The following is a 27336-nucleotide window of genomic DNA, read 5'->3' as shown; positions in this document are numbered from 1 at the left end:
TTGTTGTATAAATCAGTAGTGCATTCCTTTTTGTTACTGAGTAGTGTTCAGTTGTATGGATGTATCAGTTTGTTTATCCATTCATCCCTCGGTGAACATTTGGTTTATCACCAGTTTTTGGCTGTTACAAATAAAGCGGCGATGAGCATTCATGAACCAGTCTTTGTATGGAGTATACTTTATTTTCTTTTAAGTAAATACTTAGAAGTGGAATGGTTGGATCATATGGTAGGTGTATTGTTTAACTTCTTAAGAAACTGCCCAACTGTTTTTTAAATTTAAAAATTTTAATTTTACATTGGCACTAGCACTATGAGAGTTCATCTACATCCTCATCAACACTTGGTCAGTCAATTTTAGCCCTTCTAGTAGGTCTGTAGTGGTATCTTACTGTGCTTTTATTTTGCATCTCCCTATGGCTAATTATGTTTAACATCGTTCCATAAGCTTACTTGCCATTTGTATATCCTCTTGGTGAAGTGTCTGTTCACATCTTTTGCCTATTTATTTGTTGTTGTTGGGTCGTTTATTATCTTATAATTGAGTTTTAAGAGTTCTTTATATATTGGGGTTGCAAGTCTTTTATCAGATATATGTTTGCAAATATTTTCTTCTGAGCAGAAGTTTTAATGAAATTTAATTTTATCAATATGCTCTTTTAGGGATTGTGTTTTTGGTTTCATATCCAAGAAATCCTAACTCAGTATCACAATAATTTCCTTTTTTATTTTTATAATTTTTAAAAATTTTACAATTAGGTTTATGACCCATTTTGAATTAATTTTTTATATGGTGCACAGTATCAAAGGCAGTTCTTTTTTTGCATATGGTAACGAATTGTTGTCTCATCTGTTGAAAAGACTTATTCACTGAATTGCCTTTGCACCTTTGTCAAAATTCAGTTGTCCATATATGTGTCAGTCTATTCTGGATTCTTTATTTTGTTTCATTGATCTGTTTATCTTTACATCAGTACCATTCAGTCGCTATTACTGGAGATTCATAGTAAGATTTGAAACGAATAGAGTTTGTCCTACAACTTTGTTCTTCTCTTTTAAAACTGTTTTGGCTATTCTGGGTCCTTTGCATTTTAGAATTATAGAATGAGCTTGTCAGTTTCTACAAAAAAGCCTGCTGTTATTTTCGTTGGGATTTTGTTGAATCGGAAGATCAGTTTAGGAAGAATTGAAAACAATATAGTCTTCTGATCCATAAATGAGGTATTTCTCCATTTATTTTAGATCTTTAATTTCTTTCAACTGTGCTTTATAATTTTCAACAGGTCTTTTGTGTCATTTGTCACATTTTCCCTATATCATACGTTTTAGGTGCTATTGAACATGTAATGTAAATGTAATATAAATGTAAATTATTAAGAAATTTTAAATTCACCACTGTTTGTTGCCAATATATAGAAATACAGTTGATTTAAGAAAAAATTTTAATTGTGATATAATATACAAAATTGTAAATTGTAACAAAATTTACAGTTTAATTATTTGTATGTGTATAGTTCAGTAGTGTTAAGTATATTCACATTGTTGTGCAACCAATCTCCAGAACTTTTTCATCTTCTAAAACTGAAACTCTATATCCATTAAACAGCAACTTCCCATTTACTCCAGCTCCGGGTAGCCATCATTCTGCCTTCAGTTTCTGAGTATTGACTACTCTAGATACCTCATATAAGTGGAGTCATATACACAATTTGTCATTTTCTGACTGGCTTATTTCACTTAGCATAATGTCCTCAAGACATGTTGTCTTCAAGATTGTTGAAGGCACGTGTGGCATGTGTCAGGATTTCCATTTTAAAAAAATAATAATAATAATAATAATTTATTTATTTTTGGCTGCGTCGGGTCCTCGTTGCTCCGCGCTTTTGGCTGCGTTGGGTCCTCATTGCTGTGCAGGGGCTTTCTTTAGTTGCGGCAAGCGGGGGCTACTCTTCTTTGTGGCGCATGGCTTCTCATTACTGTGACTTCTCTTGTTGTGGAGCACGGGCTCTAGGCACGCGGTATTCAGTAGTTGTGGCACACAGGCTCTAGAGCGCAGACTCAGTAGTTGTGGCGCACGGGCTTAGTTGCTCCGTGACATGTGGGATCTTCTTGGACCAGGGCTTGAACCCATGTCCCCTGTGTTGGCAGGTGGATTCTTAACCACTGCGCCACCAGGGAAGCCCTTTCCTTCCTTTAAGGCTGAATAATATTCCATTTTCTGTATATGCCACATTTTCTCTATTTATCTTTTGATGAGCACTTGGGTTGTTTCTGTCTTTTGGCTATTGTGAATAATGCCACTGAACATGAGTGTACAAATATTGGGTTGACCAAAATGTTAACATCTTAGGGAAAAACCCGAACGAACTTTTTGGCTAACCCAATATTTCTTTGAGATCCAACTTTCAGTTCTTTTGCATATCTACCCAGAAGTGGAATTGCTAGATTATTGGATAATACTATTTTTAATTTTTTAAGGAACCATTATACTGTTTCCCATAGTGGCTGCACCATTTTACATTCCCACCAACAGTGCACAAGGGTTCTAGTTTCTCCACCTCCTCATCAACACTTGTCATTTTCTTTCTTTCTTTTTTTTTTTTTTACAATACAGAATACAGTTAACTTTTATTTTTTTAATAAATTTATTTATCTGATTTATTTATTTTTGACTGCGTTGGGTCTTCATTGCTGCACATGGGCCTTCTCCAGTTGTGGCGAGCAGGGGCTACTCTTCACTGCAGTGTGCAGGCCTCTCACTGTGGTGGCCTCTCCTGTTGCGGAGCATGGGCTCTAGGCACGTGGGCTTCAGTAGTTGTGGCGCACGGGCTTAGTTGCTCCGCGGCATGTGGGATCTTCTTGGACCAGCACTCGAACCCGTGTCCCCTGCATTGGCAGGAGGATTCTTAACCACTGCGCCACCAGGGAAGCTCAACACTTGTCATTTTTTGTTTTGTGTTGTTTTTGTTTTTGTTGTGGATAGTAGCCATCCTGATGTGTGTGAAGTGATATCTCATTTTGATTTTGCATTTTCCTAATGATTAGCATGTTGAACATCTTCTCATATGCTTGTTTGGCCATTTGTATATTTTCATTAGAGAAATGTATATTCAAGTCCTTTGCCCATTTTGAATTGGGTTATTTGGATTAACTCTTTATCAGATACATGCTTTGCAGATATTTTCTCCATAGGTTGCCTTTTCACTCTGTTGATTCTGTCCGTTGATGCACAAGTTTTAAATTTTTATAAAGTCCAGTTTATCTATTTTTACTTTTGTTGCCTGTGTGTTTTGGTGTCATAGCCAAGAAATCATTGTCAAATCTAATGTTGTGAAGCTTTTCCCCTATGTTGTCATCTAAGAGTTTTAGAGTTTTAGGTCTTACATTTAGGTCTATTTTTTTTCCCTGCTAATCCCAAACTCCTAATTTATCCCTCCCCATAGGTCTTTGGTTCATTTTAAAAGTTTGTTATTTCGTTGAAGCCCGATATCTGTTGTTTCTTTTGTTGCTCGTTTTGGAGTCGTGTCTAAGAATCCATTACTAAATCTAAGATTTACCTCTGTGTTCTCTTCTAGGAGTTTTATGGCTTTTAGCTTAGTTCATTCATCTGTTTTGAGTTAATTTTTGTGTGTGGTGTGAGGTAGGGTTCCACCTTCATTCTTTATATGTGGAAATTGAGTTGTCTTAGCACCATTTGTTGGAGAGACAGTTCTTTGCTCATTGATTGAATGGGTTTGGCACTGTTGGCAAAAATCAATTGGGCATAGATATGGATCCATAGATATATGGATTTCTTTGTGGGCTTTCAATTTTATTCAGTTGGTATATATGGTAGACTCTCTCTTTCTTCTGTGTTGACAAGTCGCTGGTGTCTACTGGGTACTGTGATCCTTGAGTTGGGGGTTATGTGGGGGACAAAGGGAGTAGCTTTCAACCTTATCTTTTTCCAGTTGGCAACAGATGACCTGATTGACAAAAGCCAGATGTCCTAGTTCATCTGAACTTTTCAGGTCATGTTGAGAAAGCAGGTGAAGGGGTTGGTGAAGATTGCCCTTTGCCCAGATACACACTATCCAGGCCAGACTTCTTAGTGTGGGTAAGGGATAGGTGGGTAAGTAAAGGTCTGTGCTTTACTTTGCCTGAGACTCCTATTACCACTTAACTCAGGTTGCTGCAGTCCAGGCTACCTACCATATGTATGTGCTGATTCTACTTGTGGAGAAATTCGGGCTAAGAAAGGCATTGTAAGTAATACAAGTGGCTAGGCTAGTAGCACATACTCTGGAGGTATGTGACTCCCTGGATGTAATACCAGCTTTGCCACTTACTAATCACGTGAATCGGGCAAGTACTTAAGCTCTGTGCATCTGAGTTTTGTCATCTATAAAATGGGGATAATAATAGTTCCTATGTCAAAAGATTGTAGTGAGGATAAAATGATAGTAATGTGCTTTGATCAGGGCTTGGCATGGTGTCTATTGCTGCTGCTGTAGAAGGATAATTTTTGCCTATGTGTATCTCAGAATCCTTTGTAATAGACTGTCCCTGACCTGTGTCCTTGTCCTTCAGAGTGTTTATTTCCATTTTAAATTGTACATTTCATGAGGTGGGAGCCAGGATAGTTTCTTCTATTGCTGCCATTGTTCCCAGCATCTAGCTGACATATAGTAGAGCTCAACAAATATGTGTTGAATGAATTGATCACTTGGAGTTGAATTTTTTTTTTTTTTTGGGCTGCGCCACATAGCTTGCGGGATCTTAGTTCCCAGATCAGGGATTGAACCCCAGCCACGGCAGTGAAAGCGCCAAGTCCTAACCACAGGACCACCAGGGAATGCCCTGGAGTTGAATATTTTTATTGTTAAAGAATGTTGATAGAAATAGGAATATTTACAAAAACAGTTCTTGGGATCTTAGTTTGCTTTAAGTTGGTTGGTAGTTGATAAATTAAGTTTGAAAACTTGAGTGAGGGAAAAGCAGTTCTTTTACAAATATTTAATGAATGCTTGGTCTATACAACATGATAGCCATGTCATTTATTCAACTATTTAATGTGAGGCTGACAAATTTTTTATAATTTTTGCAGAAAAGTTATTTCATCTGGAGAAATAAGCAGTAAAATTGTTTTTCTGACTTGCATTCCAATATTATTAGGTAGGAGGAAGAAAAGCAAAGCCTTTAGGTATAGTCATTTGTTTGTTTTTTAAAACCATTTGTGTTCTCCTTGTGTTTATATTTAAAAGCTTTCTAATAAAAAATTTATTTTTGATGGAGCATTTTACTAACCAGGTATATATGATATAAGCAGAAAGTACCATAAGTATGAATTATTAAAATATTGAGGGCTAATAGTGAAACATATTTTTCATACATGTCTTTTATAGTAATGCAGAGATGACTGACTGAACCTTGTGGCAGTACGTTCCAACTATGGAGTACCAATCTTCAATTAGAATATATTTTAAAATAATTTTTTTTTCTGTCCAGAAGTATGATGGAGCCAACAGTTTACATAGTTATAGACTTGGTTCCTTAAAATATCAAACTCAAATATTACATTTTAACATTGTGCATGACATAATAATGTATTTGATAAAGAGGTTTATTATTGTACATAAGAAGTCCAGGAATAGTGTGCTTACTTAGCTTAGCAGTTTAATATCACCAAGGACCTGGTGGGCTCATTACATTCATAAGCTTCACTCTTCCCAATGTGTTGGCTTTTGGTCTTTAGGGTTGATCCCTTGTGGTCTCTTAAGTTCAAGTGCATTTTAACAACCCTTCATTTTTAGTCCTGCCACCCCACATTTACTGCTTTTGACATTGTATTTTACATCTTTTTGTTTTGCGTATCCCTTAACTGCTTATTGCAGATATAGATGATTTTGCTACTTCTTTCTTTAAACTTTCCCTACTAGCTTTATACATGGCTGATTTATTACCTTTACTGTATATTTGCCTTTACCAATGAGATTTTTCCTTTTATAATTTCCATGTTTCTAGTTGTGGTCCTTTTTTTTTTTCCGCTTAGAGAAGTTCCTTTTAACATTTCTTGTAAAGTTGGTTTGATGGTGCTGAACTCTTAGCTTGCTTGTCTGTGAAACTTCTGATCTCTCCATCAAATCTGAATGAAATTCTTTGTTGTAGGTTTACCCCTTTCATCACTTTAAATATCGTGTCCCTCCCTTCTGGTCTGCTGAGTTTATGCTGAAAAGTCAGCTGATAGTCATGGGAGTTCCCTTGAATGTAACTTGTTGCTTTTAATATTCTCTCTTTACCTTTTATTTTTGCCATTTTAATTACTGTTTATCTTGGTGTGGTTCTCTTTGGGTTGATCCTGTTTGGGATGTCTGTGATTCCTGGACCTGGAGGTCTGTGTTTCCTTTCCCCATTTAAGGAAATTTTCAGCTATTATGTCTTAAAATATGTTTTCTCTCTCTTCTCCTTCTGGGACCCCTATAATGCAAATGTAGTATGCTTGATGTTGTTCTAAAGGTCTCTTAGGCTGTCCTCCTTTCTTTTTACTTTTTTTCCTTTTGTCTGTTCTGCTACAGTGATTTCTACTCTGTCTTCCAGCTTGCTGATCCATTCCCTTGTATCATTCAGTCTGTTGTTGATTCCTTCTAGTGTATTTTTCATTTCACTTATTGTATTCTTCGTCTCTGTTTGGTTCGTCTTTATATTTGCTTGTTATACGTATTATATACACACAAAAGTTTAACTCTTTGTTAAACACGAGTTTTTAACTTTAATGGAGTCCAACATAACAACTTTTTCTTGCATGGATGGTGACAATAGTGTTGTGTATACAAACTCATGAAACTATGGGACCTAATTTTGGGGTCTATGATCTATTTTGAGTTACTTTTTTTTTAGTGTAGCAATATATGCATAACATAAAATTTATCATCTTAGACATTTTTAAGTGCATAGTTCAGTGGCATTTAAGTACATTAAAATTGTTGTGCAACCATTACCATTGTCCGTCTCCAGAACTTTTCATTATCCCAAACTGAATTCAGTACCCATTAAACTATAACTCCTCAATTCCCTCTCCTCCCAGCCCCTGGCAACCACCATCCACAGTCTATCTCTATGAATCTGACTATTCTAGATACCTCGTATAAATAGAATTATACAGCAACTGTCCTTTTATGACTGGCTTATTTCACTTAGCATATTGTCTTCAAGGTTTATCAGTGTTGTAACATGTCAGAATGTCCTGTCTTTTTTACTGCTGAAAACTATTCCATTGCATGCATATACCATATTTTGTTAATACATTCATCCACCAATGGACACTTGGGTGGCTTCTACCTTTTGGCTGTTGTGAGTAATGCTGCTGTGAACGTGGGTGTAGATACCTCTTGGAGACCCTGCATTCAATTCTTTTGGGTATATACCGAAAAGTAGAATTGCTGGATCTCTAGGTAATTCTATTTTTAATTTTTTTAGGAACCCCATACTGTTTTTCACAGTGGTTGTAGCATATTACATTCCCATTAACGGTGCACCAGGGTTCCAGTTTCTCTAAATCTTTGTCAACACTTGTTTTTTCTGGTTTTAATTTTTGTTTTTAGTCATGGCCATCCTAATGAGCACAGGTAATATCTCATTTTGCTTTTGATTTTCATTTCCCTAATGATTAGTGATGTTCAGCGTCTTTTCATGTATTTATTTGTTCTTTGCCCAATTTTTTTTTTTTTGTCCTTGAGTTGTAGGACTTTTTTTTTTTTAATATACTCTGGATGTTAATTTCTTATCCGATATGTGATTTGCAAGTGTTTTCTCCTATAGGTTGTCTTTTCACTCTGTTGGTAATGTCCTTTGATGCACAAAAGCTTTCTATTTTGATCAAGTCCAATTTATCTATTTTTTTGTTGTTGCTTTTTCTTTTGGTGTTATATCCAAGAAATCGTTGCCAAGTCCAGTGTCATGAAGCTTTTCCCCTATGTTGTCATCTAAGAGTTTTATAGTTTTAGCTCTTATGTTCAGGGCTTTAATCCATTGTGAGTTAAGTTTTTGTGCATGATGTAAGGTAGAAAAGGTCTACTTCATTCTTTTGCATATGAATATCCAACTTCCCCAGCCCGTTTGTTGAAGAGACTGTCCTTTCTCCATTAAATGGTCTTAGCACCCTTGTTGCAAATGATTTGACCATTATGCAAATGTTTATTTCTGGATTCTATTATACTCCTTAGGTCTATATGTGTGTATTTGTGGCAGTACCACACTGTTTTGATTAGCTTTGTAGTATTTTTTTTTGTAGTATGTTTTGAAATCAGGAAGTGTGAGAACTACAGTTTTGTTCTTCTTTTTCAGGATTGTTTTGGCTATTCAGGATTCCTTGAGATTCCATGTAAGATCATGACATGCTCAAACAAATAATTTTACTCCTTCCTTTCCAGTTTGGATGTCTTTTATTTCTTTTTTTCCCTAATTACTCTGGTTAGAACTTCCACTACTGTGTTGAATAGAAACTGTGAAAGCGGGCATCTTTTTCTTCTTCCTGGTCTTAGAGGAAAAGTTTTTTCAGCCATTGACTATTTTGATGTTAGGTGTGGATTTTTCATATGTGGCCTTTATTATATTGAGATAAGATAATTTCCTTCAATGCTATTTTTTTGGAAATTTTTTTTTATCATAAAAGGGTGTTAATTTTCTCAAATGCTTTTTCTGCATCAGTTGAGATGGAGCATGTGGGGTTTTTTCCCCCCTTCATTTTAATGTGGTGTATTCCACTGGTTGATTTTACATGTGAACTATTCTTAACATTCCACGAATAAATCTCACTTGGTTATGGTGTATAACCCTTTTCATATGCTGCTGCATTTGGTTTGCTGGTGTATTGTTAAGAACTGTTGCATCAACAGCATAAGGAAAAATAGTCTCTAGTTGTCTTTTCTGGTAGGGTCTTTGTCTGGCTTTATACAGGTAATGCTGTTTTCATAGAGAATGTTGATAAAATGTGGTCGGTTGTGAGAAGAGTTTGAGAGGGATTGGTGTTCTTTAAATGTTTGGTTTAAAGTGAAGCCATCAGGTTCAGGGCTTTTCTTTGTCAGGAGGTTTTTGATCACTGATTCAGTCTCTTTATTAGTTCTAGGTTTATTCATATGTTCTGCTTCTTTATGATTCAGCCTTAGTAGATTTCTAGGAATTTGTCTCTTTCATCCAATTAATCCAATTTGTTGGCTTAACATGTCCAAGTACTGCCTTATAACCTATCTTTCATTTCTGATTTTAGCAATTTAAGTCTTCCTCAATTTTTCTTGGTTTTCCAAAGATTTGTCAATTTTTTTCATATTTTCATAAATATCAACTTGATTTTGTTGATTTTCTGTGTTGCTTTTCTGTATTGCATTTATTTCTGCTTTAATCTATTTCTTTCCTTTTTCTTGCTTTGTGTTTAGTTTGCTCTTTTCTAGTTTCTTACAGGGAAAAGTTAGATTGTTGATATCAGATCTTCTGTTATAATCAGGCATTTACAGCTGTAGGTTTCCCTCTAAGCACTGCTTTAGCTGCATTTAACAAGCTTTGATATGCTGTGTTTTCCTTTTCCTTTATCTGAAAGTTTTGTAACTTTTCGTGTGATTTCTTTTTTGACACATGGCTATTTAGGAGTATGTTGAATAATGTTCATATTTATGAATTTTCCAAATTTTCTTATGTTACTGATTCCTAGCTGCATTGTGTTCAAGAACATAGTGTGATTTTTAATTCTTTTAAGTTTATTCAGATTTGTTTTTCGGTCTTTCCATGTGCACGTGAGAAGAATGTGTGTTCTGCTGTAGTTGGATGGAGTGCTCAATGTCTATTACATCTAGTTAGTGTACAGTGTTACTGAAATCTTCTATTTCCTTGTTGATCTTGTCTATTGGAAAAGGGTATTGAAGTCTCCAACTATTGTTGAATTGTCTGTTTGTGCCTTTTATTTTTTTTAACATCTTTATTGGAGTATAATTGTTTTACAATACTGTGTTAGTTTCTGCTGTATAACAAATAAATCAGCTACATGTATACATATATCCCCATATCCCCTCCCTTTTGCTCCTCCCTCCCATCCTCCCTATCCCACCCCTCTAGGTGGTCACAAAGCACTGAGCTGATCTCCCTGTGCTATGCATAGCGCATAGTTTTTTAAGGAACCTCCATACTGTTCTCCATAGTGTCTGTATTAATTTACATTCCCATCAACAGTGCAAGAGGGATCCCTTTTCTCCACACCCTCTCCAGCATTTATTGTTTGTACATTTTATGATGATGGCCATTCTGACCAGTGTGAGGTGATACCTCATTGTGGTTTTGATTTGCATTTCTCTAATGATTAGTGATGCTGAGCATCCGTTCATGTGTCTGTTGGCAATCTGTATATCTTCTTTGGAGAAATGTCTCTTTAGGTGTTCTGCCCATTTTTGGATTGGGTTGTTTGTTTTTTAGATATTGAGCTGCTTGTACATTTTGGAGATTAATCCTTTGTCAGTTGCTTCATTTGCAAATATTTTCTCCAATTCTGAGGGTTGTCTTTTTGTCCTGTTTATGGTTTCCTTTGCTGTGCAAAGGCTTTTAAGTTTTCTTAGGTCCCATTTGTTTGTTTTTATTTCCATTACTCTAGGAGGTGGGTCAAAAAGGATCTTCTGTGATTTATGTCCTAGAGTGTTCTGCCTATGTTTTCCTCGAAGAGTTTTATAGCGTCTGGCTTTATATTTAGGTCTTTGATCCATGTTGAGTTTATTTTTGTGTATGCTGTTAGGAAGTGTTCGAATTTCATTCTTTTCCATGTAGTTGTCCACTTTTCCCAGCACCACTTATTGAAGAGACTGTCTTTTCTCCATTGCATATTCTTGCCTCCTCTGTCAAAGCTAAGGTGACCATGTGTGCCTGGGTTTATCTCTGGGCTTTCTATCCTGTTCCATTGATCTATATTTCTCTGTTTGTACCAGTACCATACTGTCTTGATTACTGTAGTTCTGTAGCATAGTTTGAAGTCAGGGAGCCTGATTACTCCAGCTCTGTTTTTCTTAAGATTGCATTAGCTCTTTGGGGTCTTTTCTGTTTCCATACAAATTGTGAAATTCTTTGTTCTAGTTCTGTAAAAATGCCATTTTTAGTTTGATAAGGATTGCATTGAATCTGTAGATTGCGTTGGGTAGTATAGTCATTTTCACAGTGTTGATTCTTCCACTCTAAAAACGTGGTGTATCTCTCCATCTGTTTGTATCATCATTAATTTCTTTCATCAGTGTCTTATAGTTCTCTGCATATAGGTCTTTTGTCTGCTTAGGTAGGTATATTCCTAGGTATTTTATTCTTTTTGTTGCAGTGATAATGGGAGTGTTTCCTTAATTTCTCTTTCAGGTTTTTTGTTGTTAGTGTATAGGAATGCAAGAGATTTCTGTGCATTAATATTGTATTCTGCTACTCTACCAAATTCACTGATTAGCTCTAGTAGTTTTCTGGTAGCATCTTTAGGATTCTCTATGTATAGTGTCATGTCATCTGCAGACAGTGACAGTTTTACTTCTTCTTTTCCGATTTGTATTCCTTTTATTTCTTTTTCTTCTCTGATTGCTGTGGCTAAAACTTCCAAAACAATGTTGAATAATAGTGGTGAGTGTGGGCAACCTTGTCTTGTTCCTGATCTTAGAGGAAATGGTTTCAGTTTTTCACCTTGGAGAATGATGTTGGCTGTGGGTTTGTCATATATGGCCTTTATTATGTTGAAGTAGGTTCTCCCTATGCCTACTTTCTGGAGAGTTTTTATCATAAGTGGGTATTGAATTTTGTCAAAAGCTTTTTCTGCATCTATTGAGATGATCATATGGTTTTTCTCATTACATTGATTGATTTGCGTATGTTGAAAAATCCTTGCATTCCTGGGATAAACCCCGATTGATCATGGTGTACGATCCTTTTAATGTGCTGCTGGATTCTCTTTGCTAGTATTTTGTTGAGGATTTTTGCATCTATGTTCATCAGTAATATTGGTCTGTAGTTTTCTTTCTTTGTGACATCTTTGTCTGGTTTTGGTGTCAGGGTGATGATAGCCTCGTAGAATAAGTTTGGGAGTGCTCCTCCCTCTGCAGTATTTTGGAAGAGTTTGAGAAGGTTTGGTGTTAGCTATTCTCTAAATGTTTAATAGAATTTGCCTGTGAAGCCATCTGATCCTGGGCTTTTGTTTGTTGGAAGATTTTTAATCACAGTTTCAATTTCAGTGCTTGTGATTGGTCTGTTTATTTATACTTTCTATTTCTTCCTGGCTCAGTCCTGGAAGGTTGTGCTTTTCTAAGAAGTTGTCGATTTTTGTCCATTTCATTGGCATATAGTTGCTTGTAGTAATCTCTCATGATCCTTTGTATTTCTGCAGTGTCAGTTGTCACTTCTCCTTTTTCATTTCTAATTCTGTTGATTTGATTCTTCTCCTTTTTTTCTTGATGAGTCTGGCTAATGGTTTAACAATTTTGCTTATCTTCTCAAAGAACAAGCGTTTAGTTTTATTGATCTTTGGTATCGTTCCTTCATTTCTTTTTCATTTATTTCTGATCTGATATTTATGATTTCTTTCCTTCTGCTAACTTTGGGTTTTGTTTGTTCTTCTTACTCTAATTGCTTTAGGTGTGAGGTTAGGTTGTTTATTTGAGATGTTTTTTGTTTCTTGAGGTAGGATTGTATTGCTATAAACTTCCCTCTTAAAACTGCTTTTGCTGCATTCCATAGGTTTGGGTCATCGTGTTTTCATTGTCATTTGTTTCTAGGTATCTTTTGATTTCTTCTTTGATTTTTTTCAGTGATCTCTTGGTTACTTAGTACGAATTGTTTAACCTCCATGTGTTTGTATTTTTTACAGTTTTTTTTTCCTGTAATTGATATCTAGTCTCATAATTTTGTGGTCAGAAAATATACTTGATACGATTTCAACTTTCTTAAGTTTACCAAGGCTTGATTTGTGACCCAAGATATGATCTATTCTGGAGAATGTTCCAGGAGCACTTGAGAAGAAAGTGTATTTTGTTGCTTTGGGATGGAATACCCTATAAATATCAATTAAGTTCATCTTGTATAACATGTCATTTAAAGTTTGTGTTTCCTTATTAATTTTTTTTGGATGATCTGTCCATTGGTGAAAGTGGGGTATTAAAGTACCCTACTATTATTGTGTTGCTGTCAATTTCCCCTTTAATGGCTGTTAGCGTTTGCCTTATATATTGTGGTGCTCCTATGTTGGGTGCATAAATATTTACAATCGTTATATCTCCCTATTTCATTGACCCCTTGATTATTATGTAGTGTCCTTCTTTGTTTCTTGAAATAGTCTTTATTTTAAAGTCTATTTTGTCTGATATGAGAATTGCTACTCCAGCTTTCTTTGATTTCCATTTGCATGGAATATCTTTTTCCATCCCCTCACTTTTAGTCTGTATGTGTCTGTAGGTCTGAAGTGGATCTCTTGTAGACAACATATATACGGGTCTTGTTTTTGTATCCATTGAGCTAGTCTGTGTCTTTCGGTTGGAGCATTTAATCCATTTACTTTTAAGGTAATTATCGATAATGTGTGTTCCTATTACCATTTTCTTAATTGTTTTGGGTTTGTTTTTGTAGTCTTTTCCTTCGTGTTTCCTGCCTAGAGAAGTTCCTTTAACATTTGCTGTAAAGCTGGTTTGGTGGTGCTGAATTCTCTTAGCTTTTGCTTGTCTGTAAAGGTTTTAATTTCTGTGTCGAATCTGAATGAGACCCTTGCTGGGTAGAGTAATCTTGGTTGTAGGTCTTTCCCTTTCATCACTTTAAATATGTCCTGCCACTCCCTTCTGGCTTGCAGAGTTCCTGCTGAAAGATCAGCTGTTAACCTTATGGAGATTCCCTTGTATGTAATTTGTTGCCTTTCCCTTGCTGCTTTTAATATTTTTTGTTTGTATTTAATTTTTGATAGTTTGATTAATATGTGTCTTGGCATATATTATCTCTTCAAATATTTTCTCAGACCATTTATTTTTCTTTTCTTTCTCTTCTGGTACCCCTATAATTCAAATGTTGGTGTCCCCAGAGGTATCTGAGGCTGTCCTCAATTCTTTTCCTTCTTTATTCTGCTCTGTGGCAGTTATTTCCACTATTGTATCTTCCAGATCACTTATCCATTTTTCTGCCTCAGTTATTCTGCTATTGATTCCTTCTAGAGAATTTTTAATTTCATTTATTGTGTTCATCATTGGTTGTTTGCTCTTTAGTTCTTCTAGGACCTTGTTAAACGTTTCTTGTATTTTCTCCATTGTATTTCCAAGATTTTGGATCATTTTTACTGTCATTACCCTGAATTCTTATTCAGGTAGACTGCCTATTTCCTCTTAATTTGTTTGGTCTGGTGGCTTTTTACCTTGCTTCTTCACCTGCTGCATATTTCTCTGTCTTCTCATTTTGTTTAACTTACTGTGTTTGGGGTTTCCTTTTTGCAGGCTGCAGGTTCGTAGTTCCCGTTGTTATTTGTGTCTGTCCCCAGTGGGTGAGGTTGGTTCAGTGGCTTGTGTAGGCTTCCTGGTGGAGGGGACTGGTGCCTGTGTTCTGGTGGGTGGGACTGGATATTGTCTTTCTGGTGGGCAGGGCTGTGTCTGGTGGTCTGTTTTGGGGTGTCTGTGAACTTCTTACGATTTTAGGCAGCCTTTCTGCTAATGGGTGGGGTTGTGTTCCTGTCTTGCTAGTTGTTTGGCATGGGCGTCAAGCACTGGGGCTTGCTGGCCATTGGGTGAAGCTGGGTCTTAGTATTGAGACAGAGATTTCTAGGAGAGCTCTCACCAATTGATATTACATGAGGCCAGGAGGTCACTGGTGGTCCAATGTCCTGGACTCGGCCTCCCGCCTTGGAGGCTCAGGCCTGACACCTGGCCGGAGCATCAGGACCTGTCAACCACACGGTACTCTTGTTTCCAACAGACCCTGCAGGCAGAGATCCAGGAGACTGACTGATGTGGTAGGAATTCTCACCTTCTTCTGGCTTCTGTCCGGTGTCCCAGCATCTCTTACTGCAACAGCTTTGGGGCATGTAGTGTCCAGCCACTAAAGTTGCATCCCATTGTCATCCCAGCTGTTTGGTAGGAAGAAATTGCCCTCTACCCTTCTAGGTTCTTCTGGCTGGTCAAAATGGCTGAAACTCTCACCTTAAATACCGTCTTCTACTAAAGATAAAAGAGGGTGTATCTTTTATTTTTAAAGGGTATGGGTGCCAGTGGATGAGAGAGAATGATTTAATGTTGCACAATATAAATATCTTTGATATTGATTGTAAACAGGTCCTATAAATAAATATGAAAGAAAACACTTTTTATGAAAAAAATGTGCAAAGAATGAACAATTCATAGAAAAATAAATATAAATTCCTAATAATTATAGGAAAGAAGCTCAACTTCACTTGTAATCAGAGAAATACAAAATAAAATGATAATCATTTCAAAAATCTAGCAAAAATTTAAAAATTATTTGTAGTTTAGAATATGGGGAAACAGGTATTTTCAAACACTGTTAATGAGACAGGTTCTTTTTAAAATTCTTGGTAACTTTTAAAAAGTTTTTTGTTTTTTTTCTTTTTTTTACTTATATTCAGTTATGAATACACTCATATATTCATCACCCTACTCCACCAGTTGAAACACAGTCTTATTTCATCTGCATTTTGTGTAAACTGGTCCTTAAGTATCAGCTGAGTTGAATCCAAGCTTTTGTTTCTTTTATTTTGGCAAGAAGAATTTATAAGTGGTGTTATTTCTTGTTAGCACATCATGCAAGAAATAATCTTTGACTCTCTTAGTGATGTTATGAATGATTAGGTTTCAGGTGTTAGTCTGATTATTCCTTCATGAAGTACCTTGTTCACTTTTACCTAATGACTTTAACGGCCATTAATGGTTATTGCCTAGATTTACTATTTAAGTGAGCTTATTACAAAGTGTGAGGATTATATGTTAATCATTCCTTCTTCATTCATTATTGAAATTCTTAAAAAGGAGAACTTTAGCTAATCAGTATTTGGTTACCCTGAGATATGGAAAAGCAGAATAAGTGCTTCTCTCTCTCTCTCTTTTTTTTTTACTCCACATTTATCAGTTTTCAGAATAATGGCTTAGTTTTCTAGCATCCACCAAAGATTGATGGACTTACAAATTTGAATATATATCTGTTTCAATCTGTGGCAAATATTACTCTTTTTACTCAGTCTTTGCCCAGTGCGGTTTCCTTCAGGTTGGTCCTGAATCCTTTTGATATGACTGTAGTCTGTGATAGCATCTTTGCTTTTGGAAAGATATGTTCCAGGATCATGTACATTTTTTGCCCAAACTTGGAATCAGCTCATTGTCGAAAAAGTTCAATTTTCTTTTAGTAGGAAATGATACTTCAAGACCACAATCTGGGCTCTAGGAGATGTTCGCTCCTGTTGGGTTGCTCATCTTTTTCTAGGTCTTTTCAGTGAATAGAATTAGGAAATCCTAACTATTTTCCTTTAAGGTAATGTGTATCATAATCTATATTGATATTTTAAAACCAGATTTCGGATTTCAAGTATTTACTTCTTTGATTTTATATTTGTATCTTTTTCTCTTACAATGAAAATCTTGGTTCCTACAGACAATAGCATAGTACCTTATTTACTGTATTCTACTAGTTACATTTGAAAGTTTCAGGAAGTAAAAACAATGTTATTAATACCAACATGATTATTTTAAAACAGTTCAAGATTTTTTTGACCCTTAGAATATACCCTCTAAGGATGTGCATTCAAATTCTGTGTTTTAATGCAACTAAACAACACATTGATACACAGGTTGATTTATTTCATTTGGATTTAGTTTTGTTTTAGAATTAGGTAAAGCATTTACATGGTTCCGAAGTCAAATATATAAAACAAGGTATGAAATCTTGCTACCATCTCTGTGGCCTCCATTTCTCTCCCTCCTTCCTTCTGTATGTAACTGCTTTTCTTTGGTTGCTTATTTTTCTTTCCACCTGTGTTTTGTTTTTTAATATAAGCAAATATATGTGTGTGCATAGGTATTCATATTATTTGATCATCTCTTAAATTAAAAAGTACTGTACATTGCACAGTATTATGTGCCTTGCTTTTTTTTACTTAACAACATATTCTGATCATTGCTCCAAAGCAATATGTAGACATCTCCTTTTTATTACTGTATAATGCTCTAGTGTGTGGATTTACTATAGTCTATTCTGTCAGTACTTTACTGAATGAACTGAGTCCCTTGTGGAGGGGGAAGCACTATCAAAGTGTTCCCAAAGCCTTGTGCATATGACACCTCATATTTTTGCCGTTTTGTCTTTGGGACAAATCCCTAAAGTGAGATTGTTGCTTTGGAGGATAAATATGTAAGTAATTTTGCTAGATGTTGCCGCATTGTACCATTTTTCATCCCATTAGCAGTGTAAGAGAATATTGTGAAACTTTGGAAGTTTTGCCATTCTGATAGTGAGAAATTATCTGAGTAAAGCTCAATTTTGCATTTTTCTTATTATGAATGAAGTTGTTGAAGGGCTATTTGATACCTTATTCTGTGAACTGTTTGTGCTTACCTTTTGCCCATCTTACTATTGCATTGTTAGTCTTTTTCTTCTTGATTTTTTTTAGAAGAATTTTATATGTTAGAGATATTAGTTGATTAGCTGACGTAAATTGAAGTGTATTTTTTTTACCCACAGTTTGTACAGCTTTTTGATTATAATTGGTTCTTATTATAATTTAAATTGTGTATAACCTTTGGCGCTGCAATTCTACTTCTAGGAATTTATCCTAGAATGCTGTACATTTGTATATATGAAAGGATATTAATTGTCCCAACAATTCCATTCCTTGGTTATAGCCAAGGGAATTGGAAATCTATGTTTCTACAAAAATTTGTACATCAGTGTTTATAGCAGCACTATTCATAATAGCCAAAGGTAGAAAAAACTCAAGTGTCTATTAAACTGATGAATGAATAAACAAAATGCAGTATATCTACACAATGGAATATTATTTGGCCATAGAACTGAAAAATGCACATGGATGAACTTTGAAAATATTGTGCTGAATGGAAGCAGCAAGACACAATAAGTCACACGTTTTATGATTCCGTTTGTGAATTCTATTTATATATGATTCTAGAATAGGCAAATCCACATAGACAGAAGGTAGATTAGCAGTTACCAGGGGATGGGGTGAGGAGAAAATGGGGAGTGACTGCTAAGGGATATGAGATTTCCTTTTAGGTGATGGTTTTAGAACTTTGTGAATATATGAAAAACCACTGAATTGTATATTTGAAAATGGTGAATTTTATGGGATATGAATTATATCTCAATAAAAAATTTTAATGAATATCTCCCACCTAATCATGAGAGAACATTAGACAAATTCAAACTGAAGGACATTCTACAAAATAACTGGTGAAGTATATACCAGAACTCCTCAAAAGTGTCAAGATCATGAAAAATAAAAAATAAAAATCTTAGGAATCATCTCAGATTGGAAAAGCCTAAGGAAGCATGAGACCTAAATGCAGTGTGAAATCCTGGATTAGATCCTAAACTAGGAAAAAGAAAAAAACTAGTGGGGAAAATAGTGAATTCAAATAAGATTTGTAGATTAGCTAAAGTAGTGTAGTAATGTTAGTTTCCAGGTTTGAATAATTGTACCATAGTTATTTAAGATGTTAACATTTGCGGAAGCTGGTAAGGGGTATAGAAGGACTCTGCTGGTTTTACAACTTTCTGTAGGTTTAAAATTATCTCAAAAAGTTTTAAAATGAAAATTATTAATTGCAACAACATTGAAAAAGTGGAAACTCCATTGATATTGATCAATATGGAATGGTTAAAATAATGCTATATTCATACAGTGGAATACCATGTAGCTATTCGTATACAGTGACATGGAAAGAGATAGAATAAGGTAAAAAAAAAAAAAGGTAATATGTATATTCTGTTACCATTTATGTAAAAGGATGTTTTTACCTGTGAATGTACATGCATAAAAATATATGACAGATTTCTAGCATTGTGATTGCCTATGGAGAGTAGAACATGTATATTCCCTTACTTTAAGGTTTTATGACTTTCATTTGTTCATGTAACAGTTGTAATGTTTTTAAGTGTATATATTCCATAAAAAGGAATGCAGAAAGATAATAAACTCATTAGTCTCTACTGTTGTATAAAACATTAGGTGGAAGAGAAGTGCTAAGTTCAAGTATGTAGTTCCCTTAATACTGCCTTTCATGTATTTGATATTTTGGTTCTTTGTATTTAAGCTCATCAGCTAACTTTTAGGAGTATATGTGCAATGATTCATTGGTTTGTTGCTGTGTCCTACTTTGAATGAAATCCAGGGAGTACTTGTTTTGCACTGTGGCTTGTTTTGATGACTAGTTACAAGCTTCTATACTATAGCCAGAGTGATGTTAAACCTCTAGTCATGTCTCCTTAGGAGAGAATCACAGTAGGCTTAATTAAGAGAGCTAAGACTAGAAGTTGTTTTCCTTTTTAAGCAATATAATGTTAATTCCTCATATTAAAAAAATAAAATCAGTGCCTACTGTTTCTTAGGACAGGTCTTTTTAACAGAATGCTATGGACCATGCCTTTTATTTACCTATAAGCTAACTTTCAACATGCTAGGAAAATCATCACTAAGTTAAAAACTCCCTGCATTTAGCACCCTGGAGCACCCTACATGTGAGAGGAAGCTCAAAGACAAGTCTAGACCTACAACTGCTCTTGGCTCTTTCTATTTGAAGTTTATGTTTGAAAGAAATAGGTCTTAATCCATATGGATGCCTCATCATCTTTAATCACACAGGCTTCCTTTCCTTCCATTTACAAATGCTCTTCTGGGGTCCCTTACATGACTTTGAATATTCCACATGCATATATATGTATATATGCATTTTTCTTTAATTGTGGTAAAATACACATAATATAAAAATGGATAAGATGGTAAATTTTGAGTGTACAGTTCAGTAGTATTAAGTATATTTGCATTGTTAATCAACAGAACGTTTTCGTCTTGCAAAACAAACTTATACCCATTAAACAACAATTTCCTTTTTCCTTCTACCCTGGCCTGTGGCTTTGGCATCCACCATTCTACCTTTTGTTTTTGTTTTTGGGTTTTTTAAAAATTTTATTTATTTTTTGGCTGCGCTGGGTCTTCACTGCTGCACGCGGGCTTTCTCTAGTTGCAGCAAGCAGGGGCTACTCTTCGTTGCAGTGCGCGGGCTCGGGCTTCTCATTGCGGTGGCTTCTCTTATTGTGGAGCACGGGCTCTAGGCACGTGGACTTCAGTAGTTGTGGCGCACGGGCTCTAGAGCTCAGGCTCAGTAGTGGTGGCGCACGGGCTTAGTTGCTCCGCGGCATGTGGGATCTTCCTGGACGAGGGCTTGAACCCGTGTCCCCTGCATTGACAGGTGGTTTCTTAACCACTGCGCCACCAGGGATGTCCCGTACTTTTTGTTTCTATGCGTTCTACTACTCTAGATACCTCATATTAGTGGAATCAAAAAGTATTTGTTTTTTTTTTGTGACTGGTTTATTTCACTTAGCATAGTGTCCTCAAGGTTCATTCATGTTGTAGCATGTTTCACATGCTTATATTTTAAGTCATTTGTCACCCTTGTTCCCCTGCTTCCGAACACCACTGATACTGTGAAGTGTTGTTTTTTGTTTTTTGTTTTTTTGTAGTCTAGCGTTCAAAAAATGATTTCTCAGACATTTGTGGTTGCTCTTTCTAATCACAAATGTCTGTAACACATATAGTGACTACACAATCTACTCTTTTAAATAAAATAGTAAAAAATGATGTTTGTGATGAAGGGTAATCTCACATTTTTCATTGAGTTATGTTTGGACTAAGGATGATATTGGAGAGCTACAAAAGAGAGTCAAAAATAGTCTTAAGAGTTTAAAATTAATCATGAGGGCAAGGGGGTGGGGAGTTGTATCAGTTTCTATTTGCTACATAAGGAACTACCCCGAAATTCAGTGGCTTAAAACAAGTATTCTTTGGGTTAGCAGTTTGGGCTAGGCTCAGTGTGGGGTTCTTCACTGGATTTTTTTGGAGTTACTCATACTTCTTTAGTCATCTGCAGGCTTGAATGGAGTTGGATGATCTCAACTGGCCTTGCCCCTGTATCAGGCAGTTGGCAATGGCCATTCACTGTTTGGTCTGGAGGGCCTCATATGCTCTCATTCTCTTATGCCTAGATGGTATTTCTTCATGCGGTCTAGAAGGCCTCTGAAGGCCTACGTCAGAAGTCTGTGTTGTTACTTTACCTGATATCTGTTGGTTAGATCAAGTTGTTAAGCCACCCCAGATCTAGGGAAGTGGAGAAATAGACTCTACCTTTTGATGGAACTGACAGCACAGTCATGTTGTAAAACGGTTTTGTGTACAGGAATGGGAGGAATCTGCAGCTCATTTTTTGCAGTCTTCTACAGGAGTAATAGGATAAGATTTGTATTTTAGAATGATCACTCTGAGTGTAGTGTCAAGAAAGATTTGGAGGGGGCAGTGAAGAGGAGTCAAGGCAGAATCATCATCTGTGGGAGAGATGGTAATGTGAGTGTGTAAAAACATCATCACACACTTTTCATCGTCTGCTTCTAAACGTCTCAAGATGTTCCATACTGATTTATAAAGAGGCAAAATGGAGAGGGGAGACATTGAACTGATCCAGAGAGGCTGCACTAGATAATGTTCAACTGGAAATAATCAGTTAAGCTTTGGTAAATACTTTCTAATTAGCTCATAATTTAAAGGAGAAGCCTGTGTCACTTTTTTCATCAGCATACTAGCCACCAAGAGCTTAGGAAGAATTGGAAGGAAAGCAGATTTATTTTTGTCACCATCTCATATCCAGTTGCCCACACAAAGTTCCCACCATACCAGGGCCCGGCTGTCATGCCACATTGGTATTTGCTAGGGATGAATGATAATTCAATTAAAGTAGTTTATGTAGAGGTGAAAGAAAGTGTTTGCATTTTAGAAGAGATGTTTGTTAATTTAAACAATTTCTCACTGACAGATGTAAGCTTTTAATGTTTGAACAAAAAAGGTGGGTTGTCTATTTTTTGCAAGGTGTTAAAAATAGCGTAATTATATAATGATATATGCACACAGACTAAAGTGTGTACCTGTTTTTATATTTAATCAGCATTGCAGCCACATGGATCTCTTTTCCAGTGGTCTCCATAAATAGAGCTTGCCTGGGAAAGAAGCACTAAATCACAGAAATTGCAAATGAGAAATAGGGTGGCCCTCCTATGCTTCCTACTGTGAGTGGTTTTTAGAGGGTTTTTTTGTTTTGTTTTGTTTTTAATTCTTGTGTGCATGATGCTTGATAAACAAAATGAATGATTTAAAAGGAATAGTTAGGCTGTTTGTTGACATATTCACTCGCAGTTTGAGAGCAGTTTCTTTGCAGTGTGGGGTGGGTAACTATCAGAATTTCCACCCAAATAATTTGGAAATTATTAGTAAATGCATATAACCCATTTACTTTTTTAAAATTTATTTTTGCCACCACTTCTGCTTTTGTTTTCATGCTGTAGATTTTAAAACAGATTACAGATATCTTCTTATTTCAAAATTTAATACATTAACATGTGACTCTAAGGTGTGACGATTTTTTAAAAAGTCTTACTTCAGTACCATTATTACAATGAGTATAAGTCTTGAGTATCATTTAATACTCCATTTTCAAATTTCCATGACTGTGTTGATGAAAAATTAATCAGTCGATCTAAGAAAGAAATGGAAAATTTTGAGCCAAATTTGAGGATTATAACTGGAAAGAGCATCTCAGAAAACTCTGAGAACTGTTTGGCCCATCAGAAGTCAAGACACAGTTATATTAAGCTTTTTTGAGACAGAGGGTTGTCCGTCAAATGACATATTATTGACAGTTCACATAATCCAGATCTGAGTGCCATGTGACACCTATCAAGAAAAAAATGTTATCTTTAAGGAGTTGTCTTAGGAGAATGTTGTTCTTCACGGTTGAGGGGAAATTTCTGCTGATGGGGAAGGTTTGGTTGATGCATAATGCAGATACACAGTCCACAGTGGGGGGGGGGGGCAAATGGTAGAGAAAATTTTTTATGTTTAAATTTTTCTTGTCTTGGCATAAAATACGAATTTTATTTCACAGTTGACTTAATTTTTTTCCAGTTAGTTTGAGTCAAAACCCAAAGCGCACATATTGCTTTTGGTTAATATTTCTTAAATTTGTTTTAATCTATATACTAATGTAGTATATGGTTCCTCCCCGCCCCCCCCCATACCGTTTCTTTGAGGAATATGGGTCATTTTTTTCTACATTCTGGGCTTTGCTGTTTAAAAGACCAGAGAAAAGACATTAGTCTCAGAAGAGCTCCTTCTTCTATATCATGTGTATTTTGTCGAGTGCTTGTTATATAGAGAGAAGGGCTATTTGGGATACATCTCTGAACAAAACAGACAAAAAATCCTTTTCCTTCATGGCATTTACATTCCCATTCCAGGGGAGGTAGACAATAAACAGAATGAAGTTTGTTGGACATCTTCTAGAAAACAATAGAGCATAACAAGGGAATCGGGGCGTGTAGGACCAGTTGGATGTGTTAGATGTGTGGCCAAGTGCAGTAGGAGCCAGGGAGGGTGGAGCAGAGGAGTAACATCTGATTTACATTTAAATGGTTGCTCTGGCTGCCCTGCAGAAGGTGAAGGAGCTAAGATGGAAAGCTATTCTGTAATTGGCACAATTACAATGGCAGAGTTTCTGACTCCAGTGGCTGGAACAACTGATGCAGAAGGTCTCCTCACAGGCAGAGGCTGTGAGGCTGACGAGTTGCTACCATTTCCATTCACTATTCTATTGATAAAGGACTGATGAAACTGAAACCTCACAGCTCAGATGGGATTTGAACCCACAGGCTGGGATTCGAACCCAGACTTGAATCCACTGTCTTTTAATTGAGATCACACACCTGGTCTCAGGATTTAATGATGCTCAGGTTCTTTATGTCTTGTCACAGAAAGAATTCAGTGAGAGACAAAGTGATAGGTAAGAAGTGGATTTATTTAGAGAGATACACATTCCATAGACAGAATGCAGTTGTCTCGGAAAGTCAGAGCAGCCTAGGGAGAAACACTCCACAGACAGAGTGTGGGCCATCTCAGAAGGCAAGAGGCCCTGAAATATGGGGTGGTTAGTTGTTACGGGCTGGGTAATTTCATAGGCTAATGAGTGGGAGGATTATTCCAGCTATTTCAGGAAAGTGACGGGGATTTCCAGGAATTGGGCCACGACCCACTTTTTGGCCTTTTGTGATTGGCCCTGGAACTGTCATGGCGCCTGTGGGTATGTCATTTAGCATGCTAATGTATTACAGTGAGTGTATACTGAGGTTCAAGGTCTAGTAGAAGTCGAATCTTCCGCCATCTTGGACCTAGTTGATTCTAACCAGTTTATGCTGTATCCAAGGCTATGTCATTCTTTTAAAGGTTGTGCTCTATCCCCTTCCCTCCTGTTTTGAAACATGGTTTGAAGGTTGGGTTATATTAAAGATCTTTTTTTTTTAATTGTTTGATGCTTAATTGGTTCTTTTTCTTTTAAATTTTGTAAAATGCTTTGTTTTGCAAATGTCTTATTTAGTGGCATTTAAAACTACTTATTATTAGACAATGCAAAAATCTAGAAATTTACAAGTTTGAATTTTTAATAACAATTGTTCTTGGCCTGTTTTGAAAATTTTCAAAACTACAAAAAATTAAAAGAATAATAAAATGAATAGTCATTCCCTTCATCTAAATTCAACAATTTAACAAAATTAAATTTTGTGACATTTGCTTTAGAAAGTATATATGTACCTTTTTTTTTTTTTTTTTTTTGCCAAATCATTTGACAAGTTGCAGTAACATTAATGCTGTTGCAGGAAAGATAGTGGGGAGTGAGAGGATCGTCACCTCCCATCTCAGGCGAGTCCCTGGGACAGCCACCAAGTGTGGGTTCTTGGCTTTGCACAGGAAAGAATTCAAGAGCAAGCCATAGTAAAGTGAAAGAAAGTTTATTCAGGGAGAAACACACTCCATAGACAGAGTGTGGGCCATCTCAGAAGGTGAGAGAGGCACCAGGGTATGGGGGTTGTCAGTTTTTATAGGGTTGGGTAATTTCATAGCCTAATGAGTGGGAGGAGTATTCCAGCTATTTTGGGGAAGGGGTGGGGATTTCCAGGAATTGGGCCATTGCCCACTTGTTGACCTTTTATGGTCAGCCTTGGAACTGTTATGGCACCTGTGGGTGTGTCATTTAGTGTGCCGATGTGTTACAGTGAGCGAATACTGAGGCTCAAGGTCTAGTGGAAGTCAACTTGTCTGCCATCTTGAACCTAGTTGGTTCTAACCAGTTTATCGTGTCCTCAGGCCATGTCATTCTTTTAAAGGTTGTGCCCTGCCCCCTTCCTGTCTCAATGCCAAATGATTATCTAATGTGTAGTACATATTCAAATTTTTTCCTCTTGTCTCCTTTTTATCCAGGATCCAGTTCAGGATCCCCCATTTGTTTTTTATGACTCTTGTTTCCTTTAATTTGTACAAGTCTCCTACCTTTACTTTGGTCTTTTATGACATTGACATTTTTAACGAGACCAGGCCAGTTGTCTTGTAGAATGTTTCACAATCTGAATTTGATCATTTCCTCATGATTAGGTTCTAATTAAACCATGCAGATGTGCTTTTACCTTTTGAAGTCTTAAAAATATAAGCTTAGGAATAATGGGGGTTTTACAAAGCCTTTTGTAAGTATCACTTCCAGTTATTACAAAATGCTAGTACAGCACTTGATTTTGTAATAACCATTGGCACAGAGTCAAAGAACATTAAATTGAGTGGACTTTTAGGTTTTATCTCCAGAAGTCATAAACTGCAGAAAACTAGCAGAATAGGCACAGTTTTCAAACAAAACAGAAACAGAAAGCTGGATTTTGACACCTTGAGGTATCAAAGTGTGTTTTCAGATTTGACCTAGTCCTTATTGTTCTTCCCCCACCTCCTATCATTTTAAGTCATCTATGCTGCCCCTGAAGCGCTTGAGCATATGACCCCCTGCCTACCTCTCTCATGTAGCAAGGGAAACTTCAGGCTTAGAGAGGCCAAATTGCTAAGGAACACGTAATTCGTGTGTTCAGACAGAATATTCAGGTCCTGGAACTCCAGTCTCTTGAAGACGCAGTTGATTTCCTACCAAAGTTCCAGTGATTTGCATTGATGGGACAAGTAGAAAGTCTCATCAATGGCACCTTCCATGATTAGGGAAGATGAAGAAATCAGGGATACCACAGAATTAAGTTTTATCTTAAATAATATAGGTAGGTCCTAAGTTTATTTTATACAGTTTGTGTGTGTGTGTGTATGTTAGATACCATTTTAGGATAATGAGTTTCTTATAGCCGTTTAGTATTTTTCATAATAATTTCCTTCCTTTTTTAGCTACAAGGCTTTGGCCGACCAAGTGTACACCATGCTGCTATTGTCATCTTCCTTGAATTCTTTGCATGGGGCCTATTGACAACTCCAATGTTAACTGTAAGTATTGCTGAACTAGGTCCTTGTTTATGAGAGCAGAGACATTGTTAAGCATATGTCCCCAGAGCTATATGTCTAGGTATGTGTTTGAGAGTAGCTCTTGACAATAATTTAAGACTGTTTACCGTTGGGTTGTTTCCACTGTGTAGACTGTGAACCACCTGCAACAAAATACCTGTTTATTAAATATTCCTGGGTAGCAGGGCCACTCCCAGAATCTTGGGAGTGCTGTGAATGAACTACAGTCTGTATATTTAGGAAAATCTTTAAGAAGTCTTTAAGAAATTATTGCAAAGCTTTGTTGAAGTTTGTAACTTACTTTGTGTGGGTGTAATGACCTTTGACTTAAGAACATAGTAATAGGAGATTGGTAAGTACTGTGTAACAATGACAGTGATGAATGTAAGAATGTCCCGATTTCTGTTTTTGATAGCTGACCTACAGCCATTTCTTTGTAGAAACCATTGAATTTCTTAGTAAGAACTTGGATGTTTGATATATAGTGTGGTTAGAGGGAAGGGAGATGCTGAAGAAAAGATTGGGGTGCAGATTTTAGGTGCCTAGTAACTACTTAACACTTAAGTTTTAATAAAGGTATTTTTTAATTGGCCATACAGTTCAGTTGTCTTAAATTGTTTTTTAAAAATCGTTGGTTAACCCTTCCCAATCACCATTTTGCCTTACCAGAGAATCCCTTTGGGTTCAAATAAACTTTGTTCCCAAATTAGGCAAATTAGAAAATAG

General features: G+C 36.2%; 2 protein-coding genes and 1 long non-coding RNA gene across 8 annotated transcripts in view; 1 reads left to right on the top strand and 2 right to left on the bottom strand.

The window, feature by feature from the left end:
- The window catches only part of LOC309633809 (uncharacterized protein), a gene marked incomplete at its 5' end in the record, with an annotated part of 240066 nt that overhangs the window by 40969 nt on the left and 171761 nt on the right, over window positions 1-27336 (bottom strand). The gene's annotated exons all lie outside the window — the stretch shown is intronic.
- Window positions 1-27336, top strand: part of LOC309632903 (hippocampus abundant transcript-like protein 1) — an 84825-nt gene that overhangs the window by 5288 nt on the left and 52201 nt on the right. For 4 of the 6 annotated variants that reach the window (XM_082400945.1, XM_082400940.1, XM_082400941.1 and 1 more), the window contains exon 2: window positions 26497-26592. The exons of 1 other annotated variant lie outside the window; for it this stretch is intronic. In XM_082400945.1, coding sequence (XP_082257071.1) covers window positions 26497-26592 — 96 coding nt within the window. Of the gene's footprint in view, window positions 1-22210; window positions 22305-26496; window positions 26593-27336 lie in introns of those variants that run through there. One more of the 6 variants, XM_082400942.1, reaches the window with a different exon arrangement.
- LOC309632926 lies at window positions 1817-26502 on the bottom strand. Its single transcript, XR_014247149.1, has 2 exons — window positions 26177-26502; window positions 1817-6218 (listed from the first exon to the last, which is right to left on the bottom strand). It is a non-coding gene; the product is annotated as an uncharacterized lncRNA (long non-coding RNA).

This window comes from Balaenoptera borealis (genome assembly GCF_965194805.1).
Source record: "Balaenoptera borealis genome assembly, chromosome: 8".
Taxonomy (NCBI): domain Eukaryota; kingdom Metazoa; phylum Chordata; class Mammalia; order Artiodactyla; family Balaenopteridae; genus Balaenoptera; species Balaenoptera borealis.
The sequence above is the reverse complement of the archived record's forward strand: the minus strand, read 5'-3'. Positions and strand labels throughout refer to the sequence as shown.